Raw genomic sequence first — 17,725 nt, forward strand, 5'->3', positions numbered from 1 at the left:
GTCAGCATTGTTGCACTCTGGCCAGTTTCTTCAGGTACATCTTCCAGTTCATTAATTCTCCCCAGCTTTCAAAGGTATCTAATTGACTAGTACATTTGCTTAGTCATCCTAGTGGTCTCAAGTTTGATTTGACAATCAGTTCACAGAGCACTACAGGTTTAACTCAACTCCTACTTAGTTGAGCTTTGTAGGAAGCACAGCATGTATGGCCCAGACATTTTCATCAAGAGTTCTTGCTACACCCCCAAGTGCAGCTCCCAGACCCACCTCCACAGGGGCACTTAGTTCTCAGTGGGAGTGAACTACCTAAGCACAGAGAAGGCTCTCAGCATGTTCAGTTCAGTTCAGTCGCTCAGTCATGTCTGACTCTTTGCGACCCCATGAATCACAGCACGCCAGGCCTCTCTGTCCATCACCAGCTCCCGGAGTCTACCCAAACCCTTGTCCATCAAGTTGGTGATGCCATCCAACCATCTCATCCTCTGTCGTCCCCTTCTCTTCCTGCCCCCAATCCTTCCCAGCGTCAGGGTCTTTTCCAGTGAGTCAGCTCTTCACATCAGGTGGCCAAAGTATTAGAGTTTCAGCTTCAACATCAGTCCTTCCAGTGAACACTCAGGACTGATCTCCTTTAGGATGGACTGGTTGGATCTCCTCGAAGTCCAAGGGACTCTCAAGAGTCTTCTCCAACACCACAGTTTAAAAGCATCAATTCTTCGGCGCTCAGCTTTCTTCACCGTCCAACTCACACATCCATACATGACCACTGGAAAAACCATAGCCTTGACTAGATGGACCTTTGTTGGCAAAGTAATGTCTCAGCTTTTAAATATGCTATCTAGGTTGGCCATAACCTTCCTTCCAAGGAGTAAGTGTCTTTTAATTTCATGGCTGCAATCACCATCAGCAGTGATTTTGGAGCCCAAAAAAATAAAGTCTGACACTGTTTCCACTGTTTCCCCATCTACTTCCCATGAAGTGATGGGACCAGATGCCATGATCTTAGTTTTTTGAATGTTGAGCTTTAAGCCAACTTTTTCACTCTCCTCTTTCACTTTCATCAAGAGGCTGTTTAGTGCTTCTTCACTTTCTGCCATAAGGGTGGTGTCATCTGCATATCTGAAGTTATTGATATTTCTCCCGGCAATCTTGATTCCAGCTTGTGCTTCTTCCAGCCCAGCGTTTCTCATGATGTACTCTGCATATAAGTTAAATAAGCAGGGTGACAATATACAGCCTTGATGGACTCCTTTTCCTATTTGGAACCAGTCTGTTGTTCCATGTCCAGTTCTAACTGTTGCTTCCTGACCTGCATACAGGTTTCTCAGGAGACAGGTCAGATGGTCTGGTATTCCCATCTCTTTCAGAATTTTCCACAGTTTATTGTGATCCACACAGTCAAAGGCTTTGGCATAGTCAATAAAGCAGAAATAGATGTTTTTCTGGAACTCTCTTGCTTTTTTGATGATCCAGCATGTAGAACCCCATCAGTTTTTCATTGAATCCTGGTTACCCAGGGCCTCAAGATCTGTGTGTCAGACTCATTCTTCTTAGTCTAGATACATAGAATTGATAAAGGAGTGTTAAATAAACATTGGCCCTCAGAGCATCTTGGTCTTTTAAGAAAGCTTCACAAGGCTCTCAGTCTTAAGAGAGTTTTCTTTTTTTTTTTTTGGTAGTAGCTTTTTGGGGACTTCTTTTGTTTTGTTTTTGTTTGTGAATTTTGCCCTACGTTAAGTGAGCTCAGTGGTTAAAAACTGTTTTCAGAGTATCTAGTCAGTGATACTGTCTGGAATGATATATATATGTAAAGGCCAAGCTTGAAAGGAAACTGAATCCTAAATGTGAATATTACTTTCTGGACACACTTTCATATATGCAAGCCTACGTGTCATGTAGTTATTACTTGGTTTTTCTTCCAGAAGCATACAGGGACCCACTTGCATCCGTTCTGTGCCTGTTCTGTGCTGCACTACTCAGGAATTTGAAATGAGACATAGAAAGGGAAGTCTTTCAGATGTCATTGTTACATAATTTAAACAACAGTATTTAAATGTGTTTGCTTCCAGCCACATTCCTCCCCAGTAGCCATTTAGAATGACTGAATTAAAAGAATGATTCTAAAAAGGAGTAGATGTACGTAAATGTATAGTTGAATCACTTTGCTGTACAATTGAAACTAACACAACATTGTAAATCAACTATATTACAATAAAAATAACTTTTAAAAATTAAATATAAATATGGCATCATTTGTCAAAATGATTTTAATTTGGGGGCTTTGGAGAAAACCCGATAGTATGAAATGAGTAATTCAAATGCTAAATTCTTTTTCTTTGACAGAGTATTGCTGTTTAGATGCAAACTGGGTGTATTACAATATACAGTTGTCAGACCATTCACCACCATCATTGCTTTGTAAGTACAAAGAACTTACATTATTTTGGTTTTTTTTAATTCTCATACTCTTACCTAAGTGAAACAACTGAGTAGAAAGCACGTAAAACTTGTTACTTGTTTATAGTACATCTAGTCTTTTATAAAAACAGTATGTATAAACCCTACTATGTTAGAATAAATAAGGTGACCATTTATAGGCAAGGAATCACCATAGAATTCTTCTAAATAATATTCCCTGTAGAGATTTCTAGAAAGTGTTTTCAAAATAGTCTTTTTCAAGTATTAATATTCACACAGCTTTACAGAAACATCTAGTACATGAAGTTGAAGTATGCCACTTCAGATTCATTACATGGCTTTATTTTCTAAATGAGTACTGTATTCTAAAGAAGAAAACATATTTTTCCTTTTTAAAAATTCTGTCAAGTCTTAGCATTTGAGGTAAAATGGGGCATCATTAAGCGGCCTGGTAAAACTATTCCCTAAAAACTTAAGAACATCAAATAGATTGTGTGTCTTATCTGCTTGTCATGCTAGCATGCCGTCTGTTCACAAGAATGGGAAGAAAGGTGAAAGAAGCATTCAGTTCTTTATTCTACTTTTGTGCTAGCAGTTCTTTAGCAGCATTTGCCTGAATTAAGATTAATTTACCTTTTTTTAAGCCTGCTTTATTTCTGTGCTGTTTAGAAATTGGGTAACCATACAAGTAAATACTTAGATCTGGGTTATCGTAAAAGTTGCCTGCAAGACAATTTGGGAGAAAAAATTATAGTTTCGTTTTAAACCTGCATTACATGTTTTTAAAATTAGCATCATTTTTTTAAATCTAATAATTACCCTTTCTAATTCAATGTTTTTGTCTTTGGGATTTATTTCAAATTGGAGGGATAATCATATGGTAACATTTCTAGAAAAATGTTTTTAATTTTTGAACCACCTCTATGGCCAAAATCAAGTGATTATCTACAGAAACTTTGAAATAGCTTACTTCTAAATTTAAGTATTGGGGCTTCCCTAAGCGGGCCAGTGGTTAAGACTTTGCACTCCTACTGCAAGGGGCATGGGTTCAATCCCTGGTCAGGAAACTAATATCCCTCATGCCATGTGGTACAGCCAAATTAATTAATTAAAGTATTGCTGTCAATGTTGTATTTTAAAATATATTTTTTTGACTTACTTATTAATAAAGTCTCATTTTTACCATTTTTTTTAGAGTCTGTGAGCTAATTGGTATATATGATGAAGGGAACTTTAGCTTTTCAAATGCTTGGACTTACTTGGTTATCATAAACAATATGTCTCAGTTGGTAAGTAAATATTCATCTTAATTGTACTTAATGTAGTTCTATAACTAAAATTTTTTACGGAAAGTTTCTTTTGGAATAAAGCTTAGTTGTAACTTTAATATTGGACTTGACTTGTAGGAAGAACTTGAAGAAACCTGAATATAAATCTTTATACATATGTAAAGATATAATATCTTTGTTACTTATCTTGTGACTTATACATTGAATTGTTTATGTTATGTGGCTCAGGGGCACAGTGGTTTTTTTTTTTTAAACACCAAAAACATTTTGTATTGGGGTATAGTCAATTAACAATCTTGTGATAGTTTCAGGTGAATAGTGAAAACTCAGCCATACATATGCATGTATCCATTCTCCCCCAAACTGCACTGAATTGTTGATTGTATTTTTTCATTGGTTCTGGTATTCATTGCATAGTTATATGGATATGTCATAAATAAAAGCATAATGCCTCTCCTTAAAACAAAAATCCTAGGTATATTCAGTAAGAAAATGTCTTACTGGTATATGACAGTACAGGGTTTTAATGAAAGTGGGAGAGTAAAATTCTCATATATTTGGAATTGAAAATTGAGAATGCCAAGTTTTTTAAAATGTTATAGAAACTGAAATGAAATGAATCCTTTCAACTTAAGAATGTGCACTTTATTGAAAATCTTTTAATGTAAATATTGAGATTTTTTAAATTGGAGGATAATTGCTTTACAATGTTGTGTTGGTTTCTGCCATACAACAGCATGAATCAGCCATAAGTTTTATATATGTATATATACACACACATCTTCCCTCTCTCTCGAGCCCCCACCCCCACCCCCTAGGTCATCACAGAACACCGTGCTGTGCTCCCGCTTGCTAATGATTTCACCCATGATTATGTATATATGTCAGTGCTACTTTCTCAGTTCGTCCTACCCTCTCCTTCCCCTGCTGTGTCCACAAGTCAGTTCTCTACATCTGAGTCTCCATTCCTTCCCTACAAATAGGTTCTTTAATACTTTTTCTAGATTTCATATATATGCATTAATATACGATATTTGTTTTTCTCTGACTTCTTCACTTGTATAACCAACTCTGGGTTCATTCAGCTCACTACAACTGACTTACATTCTTTCCTTTTTATGGTTGAGTTATATTCCATTGTATATATGTATCACATCTTTATCCATTTATCTGTCGATGGACATCTAAGTCACTTCCATGTCCTGGCTACTGTAAATAGTGCTGCAGTGAACACTGGGATACATGTATCTTTTTGAATTGTGGTTTTCTCAGGGTATGCCCAGGAGTGGGATTTGCTGGGTCATGTGGTAGTTTTATTCCTAGTTTGTTAAGCATTCTCTGTACTGTTCTCCATAGTGGCTGTATCAGTTTGCATCCCCACCAGCAGTGCAGCAGGACCCCCATTCCCCACATCCACTCCAGCATATACTGTTTGTAGTTTTTTTGATGATGGCCATTCTGACTGGTGTGAGGTGTGTTGAAAATCTTTAATGCTTTCTCCAAAATAATAGTTTAGGTACAGTGGCATGCATGTGAGTTATTAGAGATTTATAATAAAAATTAAATGCTTGTGTATTCAATGCTTTTCCACGTTTGTATTTTCTGGATCCAATAATTCCATTTTGGGGAATGCCTCCTCAAGAAATGGCCAGAAGTACTTTTGCTTTCAATACGTTTGTATAGAAGGCCTATTGTTTGCAAAAGCCTGGAAACAGTCCAGAGTCTAGTGATGAAGACTGGTTAAATATTCTGTGTCCTTCCATTGGTCAAAACATTAGGCAGTTATTTAATCAAATATATGGAAAAGAGGTACTTTAAGTGGAAAAAACATAAGGCAACAAAATTTTATATTTATGATACCTGTTAAAAACCACCTTATGTGTAGAAAGGAATGTTTGGATGATGGAACTATGAACAACTTTATACTTTACTGCTTTCATATTCTAAAATATTTTAAATGAGATTTTATAGTGGGGAAAAGGAAACTTTTAGGAAAATGTTTATTGCTGTGCAATGGTACACTAATTAACCACTTATTTTTTAAAATAATTAATATCTTGAGCACTTATCTTTAAAAAGTAAATTCAGCAGGGTTAACATACTGCCCTCAAGAAAAATGGTCTCCCTGATTCCTTACTTTCTGATTTCATGGGCATAGTTTTATTGAAATAGTACTTATTTAACATGTTCACTTACAAATAATATATGTACAGTTAGTAGTAAGCTCAACCCTTATAAAATGAATGGTAACTTGTATATAAAAGCTGTTAATAAGCAGACAGATGTTTTTATTTTGGTTAAATGAGAGCCTTTTCTTCCATTCACGGGAGTCACTTCTTACTGTGTTTTTTGTGGGCCCTGTAAATGAACAATTAAAATCATTTTCAGAGATGATGTTAAAAACATCTCTTCTGAGAAATTTCATGTTGTATATTTTCATCCATAGTAAACTATTTAAAAGCTTCTTGTTAATCTAAAAGGAGCATAATAAAGCCTAGAAAATTTTGCCTGAAAAATTACTCTGTACAAGGTCTGGTCTATGATTTTCATATTTCTAATACCATATTTATTTATTCTTACTGAATACATTTAACTGTTTAATTGTTTCTAGTTTGCCATGTACTGTCTCCTGCTGTTTTATAAAGTGTTGAAGGAAGAATTGAGTCCAATCCAACCTGTTGGCAAATTTCTTTGTGTAAAGCTGGTGGTTTTTGTTTCTTTTTGGTAAGTGTTGCTTTCTCTTAAATGTTGTTGTTTTCTAAAGGGCATTAAAACTTGGAATTTGTAAGTCTTCATATTAATATGGAAAACAAATTAAAATGTCTACTTAACCTTTTAAAAAGTTCATTCTTTTAGCCGTTCTTGGTTTTTCATAAATAATCAGATGGTCACATAACATTTATAAGAAGAAAATAATTTGAGATACTAAATGTCTCAGCACTAAGGGAATCATTAAAATAAGTCATGGTTTTTTCATATAGTAGAATTTGGAAGATACACATGATATAGAATACTTAATAATGTGAGAAAATGTTCATTAGTAAAAAAAAATTGTTTAAAACAGACGGCAAAACTGTACATGGTCCCAGTTTAGTAAAGAGGGGTGGGTGATAGGGGCCTGGAAATAAATATGCCAAATATAACAATATACAAATAATACAAAGAGGGAGAAAAGAAAAATCCTTGCAATCCCACCACCCAAAATGAATGACATTGTGGTCCACATCATTTATAAAACCACAGAAAGAGCTTCATACTATAAAAACCTATAGAACTCAATGTTTAGTATACTGTAGTTATAGTTCTTTGGTGAGAATATAATTTTGTTGTTATTGGGTTTTTTGCCACACACAGTATTCTAATGTATGGATACTACTTTTTAATCAGTTTCTTTTGACATTTAGGTTGTTCCTATTTATTCTTTTTTTACCATTACAAGTAATATGGAAGTGAATATTCTTGCATATAGATATAGGAAACCTTATCTCGTTTTAGCTGTTTAACAAGACTGGTTCCAAAATCTTCTTTAAAATAATCTAAATAATCAATTAATATGTGCATAAATTAACATTTAAGTATCTGTCCTTTATTTAATTTTAAATTCCTATTGTATAAGGTGTTAGGCATGGTCTGTGTGTAGGATGAACTTAAAATCTAATGACTTGTGCACACTTTCAAAACAAAAAAAGACTCTAAACCAAGTACTGAAGTTCTAAGAATACATAATAAACATTCATATGATGAAACTGTACTAGAAGAGTCAGTGTGTAAAGCAGGTGTATCTAATACAGTTATACAGTGTCTTTGGGAATATGCTGTAAAGGCAGGGTGGTCGTGGTCCACAGGTTGTGCTGGGGTGTCACTTTTTAAATGGCGTATTTTTTAAACAACTGCTGGTTTTATGCTTGATATAGATTTGGCGTTTACCTTTTCCTAACATATAGGCAAGCAGTAGTTATTGCTTTGTTGGTAAAAGTTGGCGTTATTTCTGAAAAGCATACGTGGGAATGGCAGACGGTAGAAGCTGTGGCCACAGGACTCCAGGTAAGCAGTGCTCTCTGACTCCCAGCAGAACTTTACTGTTTGTTAAGCATGTTTACATATTATCTCCTGAACCTGACAGCATGCACATATGCAGGCTGCGGGGCTACTGTTACCCTCACTTTACACGTGAGGAAACGGGGAACCCCACAAAAATTGGCCATATATCTTGGTTCTTCTACAAATTAGTAACAGAACCTAGATTTTGTTATTCCTACTCAATTTCTCTTTTCTGCATTTCTCCTCTAAGTCCTTGGATAGTGGAAGAGAATACATTGTACTTGGCCAAGAAATACTTGACTGAAGTAGTACAAAATTGAGTTAAACTTCTGGCATTTTGTGTTTTTATGAAGAGGTCAAAAATCATTATTTTGGAAAATGAAAATATGAGTACAATCTTGTGAGGGAAAAAACAGCTGTTGATACTCAAGTGTTTTTGAAAAGAGATATATAGTGCTTTTTACCTGCAAAACTAGATTTAAAATCCAATATGGCTGATAATGTTGTTGATGTTGTTGTTGTAGGACTTTATTATCTGTATTGAGATGTTCCTTGCTGCTATCGCTCATCACTACACTTTCTCATATAAACCGTATGTCCAAGAAGCAGAAGAGGGCTCATGCTTTGATTCTTTTCTTGCTATGTGGGACGTTTCAGATATTAGGGATGATATTTCTGAACAAGTAAGGCATGTTGGTAAGTACCAGCCATTTTATTTATTCGAACAGGCTATTGTAGTTATCCCGTCCAGTCTGTAGAAGGGGTTTTTGAAAAGACTTTGTGTAAAGCAGTACCACAGTAAGGCTCTCCAAACTGGGAGGGGGGAAAAGGAGCTTAACATTTAGCATGGCAACATAATAGTGGTAAGAATAACCTAACTTTCCGCTAACTCGGAAACTTTTATTTTACTTTAAGGAAGGACAGTCATGGGACATCCTAGGAAAAAGTTTTTTCCTGAGGATCAAGATCAAAGTGAACATACAAGCTTGTTATCATCATCATCACAAGATGCAATTTCCGTTGCCTCTTCAGTGCCACCCTCACCCGTGGGTCACTATCAAGGGTTTGGACACACTGTGACCCCCCAGACTACACTGACTACAGCTAATGTATCTGATGACACAGGTAACGATACTGCAGGAGAGAGAAAAGAGCCGTCAGAGAAGTCCGCGGCCTCCTGAGCAGTGTGCAGAAGCAGACTGTGCTACTTACTGTGTTATTTCATTACCTGGTATCCCGTTGCTCAGGATTTTGTGCTTAGGACAAGCCATTAATGATGGAAAATTTCAACACAACGGCAAAAACCAGGTACAGCCACCGGATTTATACAACTAGGTTTTGTATATCACAAATAATCAGTCTAAATATCCTAGACTTAGACTTCTTAACACTACAGAGTATCACATACTCAAATGGGAGACAATGACTACTAACCATTCCTGACACTACAGTACTTTATCAAGAGGAGGACATTTTTAAAAATCAGTGCTTCCTACCACTGCTGCATGAATATAATGCTCTGGAACTAGCAGAAAGTATAGTTCAGAAATGCGAATTAGTGGACCTCAATCATAATCATGTGCCATATATGCTTACCTAACAATTATTTCTCTATTTCTCAAATGAATGTCTTTCAATAAATGAGAATTTATCATTTATTTTCTGCAACCTTTTATGTCTCTTGTGATTAGAGGCACAGCAGAAAAAACTTAAGCCCCCAAAATGAAAGGGTTGAAAATCATATACCTACAATGAGAGATGCCTGTGTCTTACATTCCTACTAGGAGAAATGTCTAGGACCTAATCTATTAATTTTAAAACAACTACTGTCTAAAAAATCATTATCTGCACCAAGGTGAACAGATTAATAGGTTATCTAGGACTTGGATATTAAAAGAATAAACTGGACGAAAGAGTGGAAGAATAAGAAACTTGTGGTAGAAGCCGAGTCTGCTTTTCTTGAGGGCTACTGAAAGTGCCAGCAAATGGAATCTGGGCGGAGCAGTCCTGACTGCCTATCAGACCAGTCACAACACTTGCAGACACTCTCTGGGAGAAACTGACTACTTAGGTTAGGTAAGAGTTCCTCTAATTGTTAATCACAACCCGTTGGCCTAACATTTTACACTGAAAATAAATACAGAAAGTGCCAGAGCAGTATGTTGCAAATAGCAAGGGTAAGTATTTCTCAAAACCTATGCTTTATATATTTAAGTGTGCACACACACACACATACACATATATATATACACACACACACTGGTAGACAGTAACTAGGTACAAAGTTTTTATTGTCTATATAAACAAAACATTTTGACTGAAAGTAAAGTTGGGCAGTATAATACTAAAGGCAAGAAGAACAGGCAGTGTGGAGAGAAGGTACATCTTATTTTCTGCATGGCTTACCTATAGAGCACACAGTATATACAAGGCATGATAATTTTCTTTATTAGTCTCCCTATTTCAGGTCTGTGAAATCTGGACTATTTTTCTTTCTTACTGTGTATTCACATCAAAACTTTCAAAAATACTGGTTTAGGTTTAACTCTGAATTTATCAGCTTTAAAATTTTTCTTTGCCAAAGGTAGACCAGGAAAAATGCTGCCTCCTAAGGTATTTTTTGTCCTTCTTTTACTCTTTAATTTAGTCTGTAGCTTTAAAGTCTTATTCAGATTTGCATTCCCAAAACACAAAACTGAGAAGGTGGTTCAGAAGTATTTCAACATTTACAAGAAGCTTAGAATTTACGGGTAAACATAAACCCTCAATCTTCAGTGGAAACTTCAACTTTTTGAGGTACCCTCACCAAATGTTCAGATTTAAGGAAAATAGCCAAGATGTCTAAAAAATGAATAGGAGACTCAAAATTCCTTATCTTTTCAGCTTTAGAGTACAGACTCACAAGTTTGGCAAATTTTAATTATAAGTAAAACCAAGCAATAAAAAGTTCCTAATTTGAAAAATTAACGACCGCCTTTGCCAGAAAGGACGTCTGCAGCAAGATTTTTGTAATAACGCTACTCTTTAGTTAAGAGTCTTAAATATACTTTATTAATGTCAATTTTGTAAAACTACTTGACCATCTCCAGGACTTAAATGCACCTCCATTTTACGGTGACAACCCCACTGCTACTTCAGAGGAGCGGGACCTACTGCTCTACTCCCACAGGTGTTCACTGGGAAACTGCTCCTCACTGCTTTATGGTGATGCTGACGTTGCTTTTGTGGTGCTGGATGTTGAGTACAAGTTCGTCTCCCATTTCCACTTGGATGGGATTATCTAAAACAACTGCAGCCTGTTTCCAGTGAGAGGCTTCACTCGAAGTATCTAACCTAATCTCATCATCAAGGTACATATGATACCAAAATGGAATGGCGGTCACTTGTCCAGATTTACAAATGCGTACCTATGGAAATTAAGAAATCGCAAGAATTTCATCAGATGGAGTAGACTTGGATAAGTCTCTGTCTTTTTAGTCAGTTTTAGATCCAAATTTTATAAAGAGATACATTTAAACCCAATTCAAATTAATTACCAACCTATTCCAGTCACTGATATTTACCCAAACTCAGGTCTGGATACTGTTTAGAAAGTAACATTTAAATTCAAAGAAAGTGGCTAGAGCTATTTTAAGTATGGAAAGTATTACATAATTTAAGATAGTTCTGAATATGATTTAAGATAGTTCTGAATATGACAAGAATAATCATTTTACCTTTACTTCTCTGTTAGAGGTGTTCAAATAGGGCGTCATTAAGTCTAGTCTTAAGAGTTCCACTGGTTTGCTTAAAGGTATACAAGGCAATGAGGACAGGTCCAAAAATACACGTATAGGTACCTAAAGAAAGTGTAAAATTTTTGCTTTTAATTCAGTCCTTTTTGTGACCAAGTTTCTTGCTTTGTACTTAGCTCAATATGATATGGTGCTTTTTACACCTATCACCTCATTTAATTGCCACAGCAACCTTGAAGCAAAAAGAGACTTCCATGATTCCAGTTTTACAGAAAGAATGAACAAACCAAGTTTTAGGTTTGTTACATAATTTTCTATGATTTCAATTATCTGTACATTCTTTGCTTGGATAAAAGCAGATTAAACAGCTCCCAAAATTGTTAAAACAAGGATGCGCTTATATGTGAAGATGAACTAATAAGCAAATAGTACAACATTAATTATTGTACTATTTAAGAAAATATGCCAAATTCTACTGAACAATTAATAGTAGATTTTATTTTGAAAATTGTTTATTATCTAGAAGACAGTGGTTCTCAACTTTGCAAATTATGATTTAAAAAAAAAATCAACTACTTCCTTAGTGGCTCAGACAGTAAAGAATCTGCCCACAAATGCAGGGGACCTGGGTTCTATCCCTGAGTCAAGATCCCCTAGAGGAGGGAATGGCAACCCACTCCAGTATTCTTGCCTAGAAAATTCTATGGACAGAAGTCTGGCAGACTACAGTCCATGGGGTCACAAATAGTCGGACATGACTGAGCAACTAAGACTATGATGAAATCTGTTGCATCAATTTTAGTAACAATTGAGAAAGTTAAAGTGAAAGTCGCTCAGTCATGTCCGACTCGTTGTGACCCCATGGATTGTTCTCTAGGCCAGAACACTGAGTGGGTAGCCTTTCCCTTCTCCAGGGGATCTTCCCAACCCAGGGATCGAACCCAGGTCTCCTGCACTGCAGGTGGATTCTTTACCAGCTGAGCCACAAGGGAAGCCCAAGAATACTGGAGTGGGTAGCCAGCCTATCCCTTCTCCAGCTGATCTTCTCGACCCAGGAATTGAACCAGGGTCTCCTTCATTGCAGGCGGATTCTTTACCGACTGAGCTATCAGGGAAGCCCTTAGTAACAATGAAACCTTCCTATTAACTTTTAGCCTTCTCATTTGAAATAGAAAGGAAACTTTTTTTAAACGTGCCCTCTCGGGTTCCCTGGTGGCTCAGTGGTAAGGAATCCGCCTGCCAATATAGGGAACAGAGGTTCAATCCCTCATCCAGGAAGATCACACATGCTGTGGAGCAACTAAGCCTGCGTGCCCCAACTACTGAGCCTTTGCTCTAGAGCCCATGGGCGACAGCTATTAAGCCTACATGCAGCAGCTGCTGAAGTCCAGGCACCCTGGAGCACACGCTTTGCAACCAGAGAAGCCACCACAATGAGAATCCCAATCTCTGCAACTACAGAGTAGCCCCCACTCTCCGCAACTAGAGACAAGCACGCACAGCAATGAAGATCCAGTACAGCCAAATAAATAAAAGTGCCCTGTGTGCTTTGAGTAATACATCGGAGAACAACTGTTTGCAGTGAAACAGGACACAGATCCACCCACCTCTCCCTGGGCCTCCCTGAGGGCATCCCACCTTCCCTCCCCTTAAAAACGCACAGCAGTTCCACGCCACTGCCAGGACTCCTGCCCTGGGTCCCTATTTGTTCAGTCACTAGAAGACTAGCTCTAGGGTCCTGTGTCACCTCTCATAACCTGCATGCTAACCCTCACCACAAGCTGTACCCATCCCTCACCATCTGCCCTCACTTATGTTTCTCCAGCAGCCTACTGGCTTCTGTCATCTTTACTAATTCCTTCCTAGATTTCCAATCCAGAGCTCATCACTTTGTGAGTTCTCTAGAATTTAGTTCTCAACTCGATAGTCTCTTTCTACACATCCCCAAAGTGATTTCATCCCAGTCTTATGGCTTTAAACATCTACCAAATAAATTTGACTGCCAAATTTGTATCTCCAGGCTAGCTATTTCTCTGAATTCTTATCCAACTGTTTAATGACCCCATTAAAACACAAGCACAACCTGATCCTCCTGCTATTGGTAACTGTCCTTCCAGGCCTTTCTTATACCCCAGGTCCAATCTGTCACAAAACCTACCTTCAGAATACATCAACAGTCTGAACCATGCACCATGTCCATTGCTACCACCCGAGTCTAAGCCAACTCACCTCTCCCCTAATTACTGCAATAACCTCACGCCTTTGCCTGGTCTCTACAGTGGGCTACTCCCAACACAGCAACCATAGCAAGCCTTTCAAAACAAGTCACACCTTATCCCTCCTCTGGCCAATACCCTCCAGTTTTTTCCCACCCCTTTCAGAGTAAAAGCCAAAACCTTCACCATGATCCCTATAGGAGGTGCTACAGGATCTGGCTTCTGATCCTTTTCTTACCACATCCTTCACCTGACTCTTCTTCATGGCTTCTGCCATTTTTGAAAACTCCAATCATGCTCTGGCCTCAGATCTTTGCACTTGCTGATCTTTGGGCTTTTAAATGGTTTGTTTCCTGATTTCTCTCTGATCTCTGCTTCAGTTCAGTTCAGTCACTCAGTCGTGTCCGACTCTTTGCGACCCCATGAATTGCAGCACGCCAGGCCTCCCTGTCCATCACCAACTCCCGGAGTTTACCCAAACCCATGTCCATCGAGTCAGTGATGCCATCCAACCATCTCATCCTCTGTCGTCCCCTTCTCCTCCTGCCCCCAATCCTTCCCAGCATTAGGGTCTTTTCCAATGAGTCAACTCTTCGCATGAGGTGGCCAAAGTATTGGAGTTCCAGCTTCAATATCAGTCCTTCCAATGAACACCCAGGACTGATCTCCTTTAGGATGGATTGATTGGATCTCCTTGCAGTCCAAGGGACTCTCAAGAGTCTTCTCCAACACCACAGTTCAAAAGCATCAATTCTGTGTCACTCAGCTTTCTTCACCGTCCAACTCGCTCTCTCTGCTTAAATATCACTAATTATCCATGAGTCTTTCCTTAGGCATTACCTAAATAGAATATCCCATACCTCCAACTCCATTATCCTCTAACCTCACTTCTCATTACCTATCATACTAATCTTTTTACTCCTTTATTGTCTCTTCTTTATTTACAATCAATTTGAATACTAGCTCCATGAGGACAGAAACTTCTCTTTTTAATTTCATGACTATATTCCCCAAACCTAAAAGAGCACATGGAGAAGACATTTGTTGAATGAATAAATTTCTGCTGTTTTCTGTATAACTTTTTTTTACCACCTCTCATTTTGTTTCACTGGTTCACTCAGTTGTCAGTGTAGTAGTCAGCTAATCATCACATTAGACTGGAGAAGGGCATGGCAAGCCACTCCAGTTCTTGCCTGGAGAATTCCATGGACAGAGGAGTGTGGTGGACTACTGTCCATGGGGTTGCAGAGTCAGACACGACTGAGTGACTAACACAGTCATACAGTAAGTGGGGCTTTCCAGGTGGCTCAGTGGTAAAGAATCCACCCGCCAATGCAAGAGATGTGGATTCGATCCTTCGGTCAGGAAGACCCCCTGGTGGAGGAAATGGCAACCCACTCCAGAATTCTTGCCAGGAAAACCCCATGGACAGAGGAGTCTGATGGGCTACAGTCCATGGGGTTGCAAAGAATGGGAAAAGACTGAGTGAGCACGTCACAGTGGAGGACATGAGACAGTGTATCAGAAAATGAGTGAGCGGACTAGGAAATGGAAGATTGCCAGGCGAGTTTATGGGGCCTCTCGAGATGACTGGTCATAAGTGGAAGTGAGGCCACAGTCAGCGTGTTCAGCTGCAGGGGTACTGGTGTAGAGAAGGCAGAAAGTTGGGTTTAACCAAGGTGGGACTGCCCCCAGGCCAGCAGAAAAATGGCAAGGAAAAGATACATGAAAAATACATCGACCGTGGAATAAAAGATGTTAAGGAAAGGAGGATATGAGGTGGGAGGCAGGGTGAAAAGATGGCAGGATTAAAATATTGTAGATTCTGATGGACTCAAAGAACTGTTGACATCAGGATCAAAGAGAAGCTAGACAGACAGTAGAAGGTGGTATTTTTGGACTACAAACTTATGTCTTCTGGTAAGTACATTTTCTTTATTAAACTCTCCAAAAAACTGAGATTAAATAAACTCCAAAACTTGAGCCTGCTCTGAAAAAAATCATTTCCTCAAAAAATTTGTATTTGTTGAGCAAATACTGTTCATGGAAGATCTAACAATGCATATTCAAGAGCTTACTACCATCTACAGGCTTTAGAAATCACTCCTTTAATTCATTACTTAATTCATTACTCAACACCCCACTTCCCAAAATGCTGTTCTGGCTTACTCAGCAGATTCCACCTCTTTCCAACCCCAAACCTCTTCCCTAGACATTCCATCCCTTCCCACAATTACACCTGACAAATCCTACTTTGCTGCTGGTACTTTTGCCAGCACTATATCCTTGTTTTCCAAAAGTAAGTAACCCCGTTTCCTTGAGCTCCTACACTCATTCCTGCTCCCTGCAGTCTGAATGCCCAGACATCAGCTGCTCCCACCTTCCCCTGCCAGCCTCAAGTCTCAGTGTGATTAAGAGCTCATGTTGAGAATAGAGGTCTCCTGGTTGCTGCTTTTTTAGACAAGGATCATAATTTTTCATAAGACTAAACCTGGTACCCTATTTTTCATTTACAACAGTGGTTCAGAACAAAGACTTCTGTCAGGAACAACAGAATTCTTGGCTATACTAACCCTGAGGTTGATTTTTACCACTAGCAAGTTCCTTGGCTCTAGAAAACTGAGGACCAGAGCAATCCAGTTAAACACAGTGACTATAAACCTGCAGAGAGAGAGAAGGTAGACTGTGGGTGACGGCCACCTGGCTGAACTTCTTTTTTAAACACTTACCTGAAACTGGTTAATGAAAGGCGCTATACTGAAGCCAAGAGTTCGTTCTGCCCCCTGCACAGCACTCTCCTCCATCAGCGTCTGTGAGTCCACGAGCAACCCAAACATCAGCACATACTGGGGAAAGATCTTGCCTCCAGACTGTAGCAAACACCTAGAAGAAGGAAAAATGCTTTAAAAAGCATCTTGATTCTCTATATTTTATAAGTATCAGTAACTAAATCATTGGGGATCTAAGACAGTCTACAGTGTAATGGACTGTAGACTGGTAGCTGGCTGGTAGTTCACAATGGCAGACTGGTAGACCCCCTGAAAAGTAACCAGTGAGCTGGATGAGTACAAGTTTTCAGGTTCGGGAGGAGTCATCAGTGGCTATTAAAACTAGAGGGTCAAAGTTTAATTAGGACAAGGATATTTAACAGTCTCAAAGTTTCACCCCCACTATTGACTTATTCAGTTCACTCAGTCGTGTCTGACTCTTTGCGGCCCCATGAATCGCAGCACGCCAGGCCTCCCTGTCCATCACCAACTCCCAGAATCTACCCAAACCCATGTCCATCGAGTCAGTGATGCCATCCATCCATCTCATCCTGTCGTCCCCTTCTCCTCCTGCCCCCAATCCTTCCCAGCATCAGGGTCTTTTCCAATGAGTCAACTCTTCACATGAGGTGGCCAAAGTATTGGAGTTTCAGCTTCAACATCAGTCCTTCTAATGAACACCCAGGACTGATCTCCTTTAGGATGGACTGGTTGGATCTCCTCGAAGTCCAAGGGACTCTCAAGAGTCTTCTCCAACACCACAGTTCAAAAGCATCAATTCTTCGGCGCTCAGCTTTCTTCACCGTCCAACTCTCACATCCATACTTGACTACTGGAAAAACCATAGCCTTGACTAGACAGACCTTTGTTGGCAAAGTAATGTCTCTGCTTTTAAATATGCTATCTAGGTTGGTCATAACTTTCCTTCCAAGGAGTAAGCGTCTTTTAATTTCATGGCTGAAATCACCACCTGCAGTGATTTTGGAGCCCAAAAAATAAAGTCTGACACTGTTTCCACATCTATCTGCCATGAAGTGATGGGACTGGATGCTATGATCTTAGTTTTCTGAACGTTGAAATTTAAGCCAACCTTTTTCACTCTCCTCTTTCACTTTCATCAAGAGGCTCTTTAGTTCCTCTTCACTTTCTGCCATAAGGGTGGTGTCATCTGCATATCTGAGGTTATTGATATTTCTCCCAGCAACCTTGACTCCAGCTTGTGCTTCTTCCAGCCCAGCATTTCTCATGATGTACTCTGCATA

General features: G+C 38.7%; 2 protein-coding genes across 6 annotated transcripts in view; one reads left to right on the top strand and one right to left on the bottom strand.

Annotated features, from left to right (window-relative positions):
* The window catches only part of TMEM184C (transmembrane protein 184C), a 33,137-nt gene extending 23,734 nt beyond the window's left edge, over window positions 1–9,403 (top strand). Inside the window, exons 5-10 of the mRNA XM_081544280.1 lie at window positions 2,341–2,415; window positions 3,611–3,704; window positions 6,316–6,428; window positions 7,649–7,748; window positions 8,270–8,441; window positions 8,661–9,403. Of these exons, the coding sequence (XP_081400406.1) occupies window positions 2,341–2,415; window positions 3,611–3,704; window positions 6,316–6,428; window positions 7,649–7,748; window positions 8,270–8,441; window positions 8,661–8,926 (820 nt within the window). The 3' untranslated portion in view covers window positions 8,927–9,403. The remainder of the gene's footprint in view (window positions 1–2,340; window positions 2,416–3,610; window positions 3,705–6,315; window positions 6,429–7,648; window positions 7,749–8,269; window positions 8,442–8,660) is intronic.
* Window positions 9,404–10,019: 616 nt separating this feature from the next.
* Window positions 10,020–17,725, bottom strand: part of PRMT9 (protein arginine methyltransferase 9) — a 35,267-nt gene continuing 27,561 nt past the window's right edge. For 3 of the 5 annotated variants that reach the window (XM_081544271.1, XM_081544273.1, XM_081544270.1), the window contains 3 exons: window positions 16,425–16,578; window positions 11,462–11,584; window positions 10,020–11,152 (listed from right to left, as the gene is read on the bottom strand). In XM_081544271.1, the coding sequence (XP_081400397.1) occupies window positions 10,937–11,152; window positions 11,462–11,584; window positions 16,425–16,578 (493 nt within the window). In that variant the 3' untranslated portion in view covers window positions 10,020–10,936. Of the gene's footprint in view, window positions 11,153–11,461; window positions 12,457–12,576; window positions 12,716–15,021; window positions 16,579–17,725 lie in introns of all 5 variants that reach the window. The other 2 variants (XR_014069406.1, XR_014069405.1) reach the window with 2 other exon arrangements.

Source organism: Giraffa tippelskirchi, chromosome 11 (genome assembly GCF_054371585.1).
Source record: "Giraffa tippelskirchi isolate mGirTip1 chromosome 11, T2T-mGirTip1v1.2.pri, whole genome shotgun sequence".
NCBI lineage: Eukaryota > Metazoa > Chordata > Mammalia > Artiodactyla > Giraffidae > Giraffa > Giraffa tippelskirchi.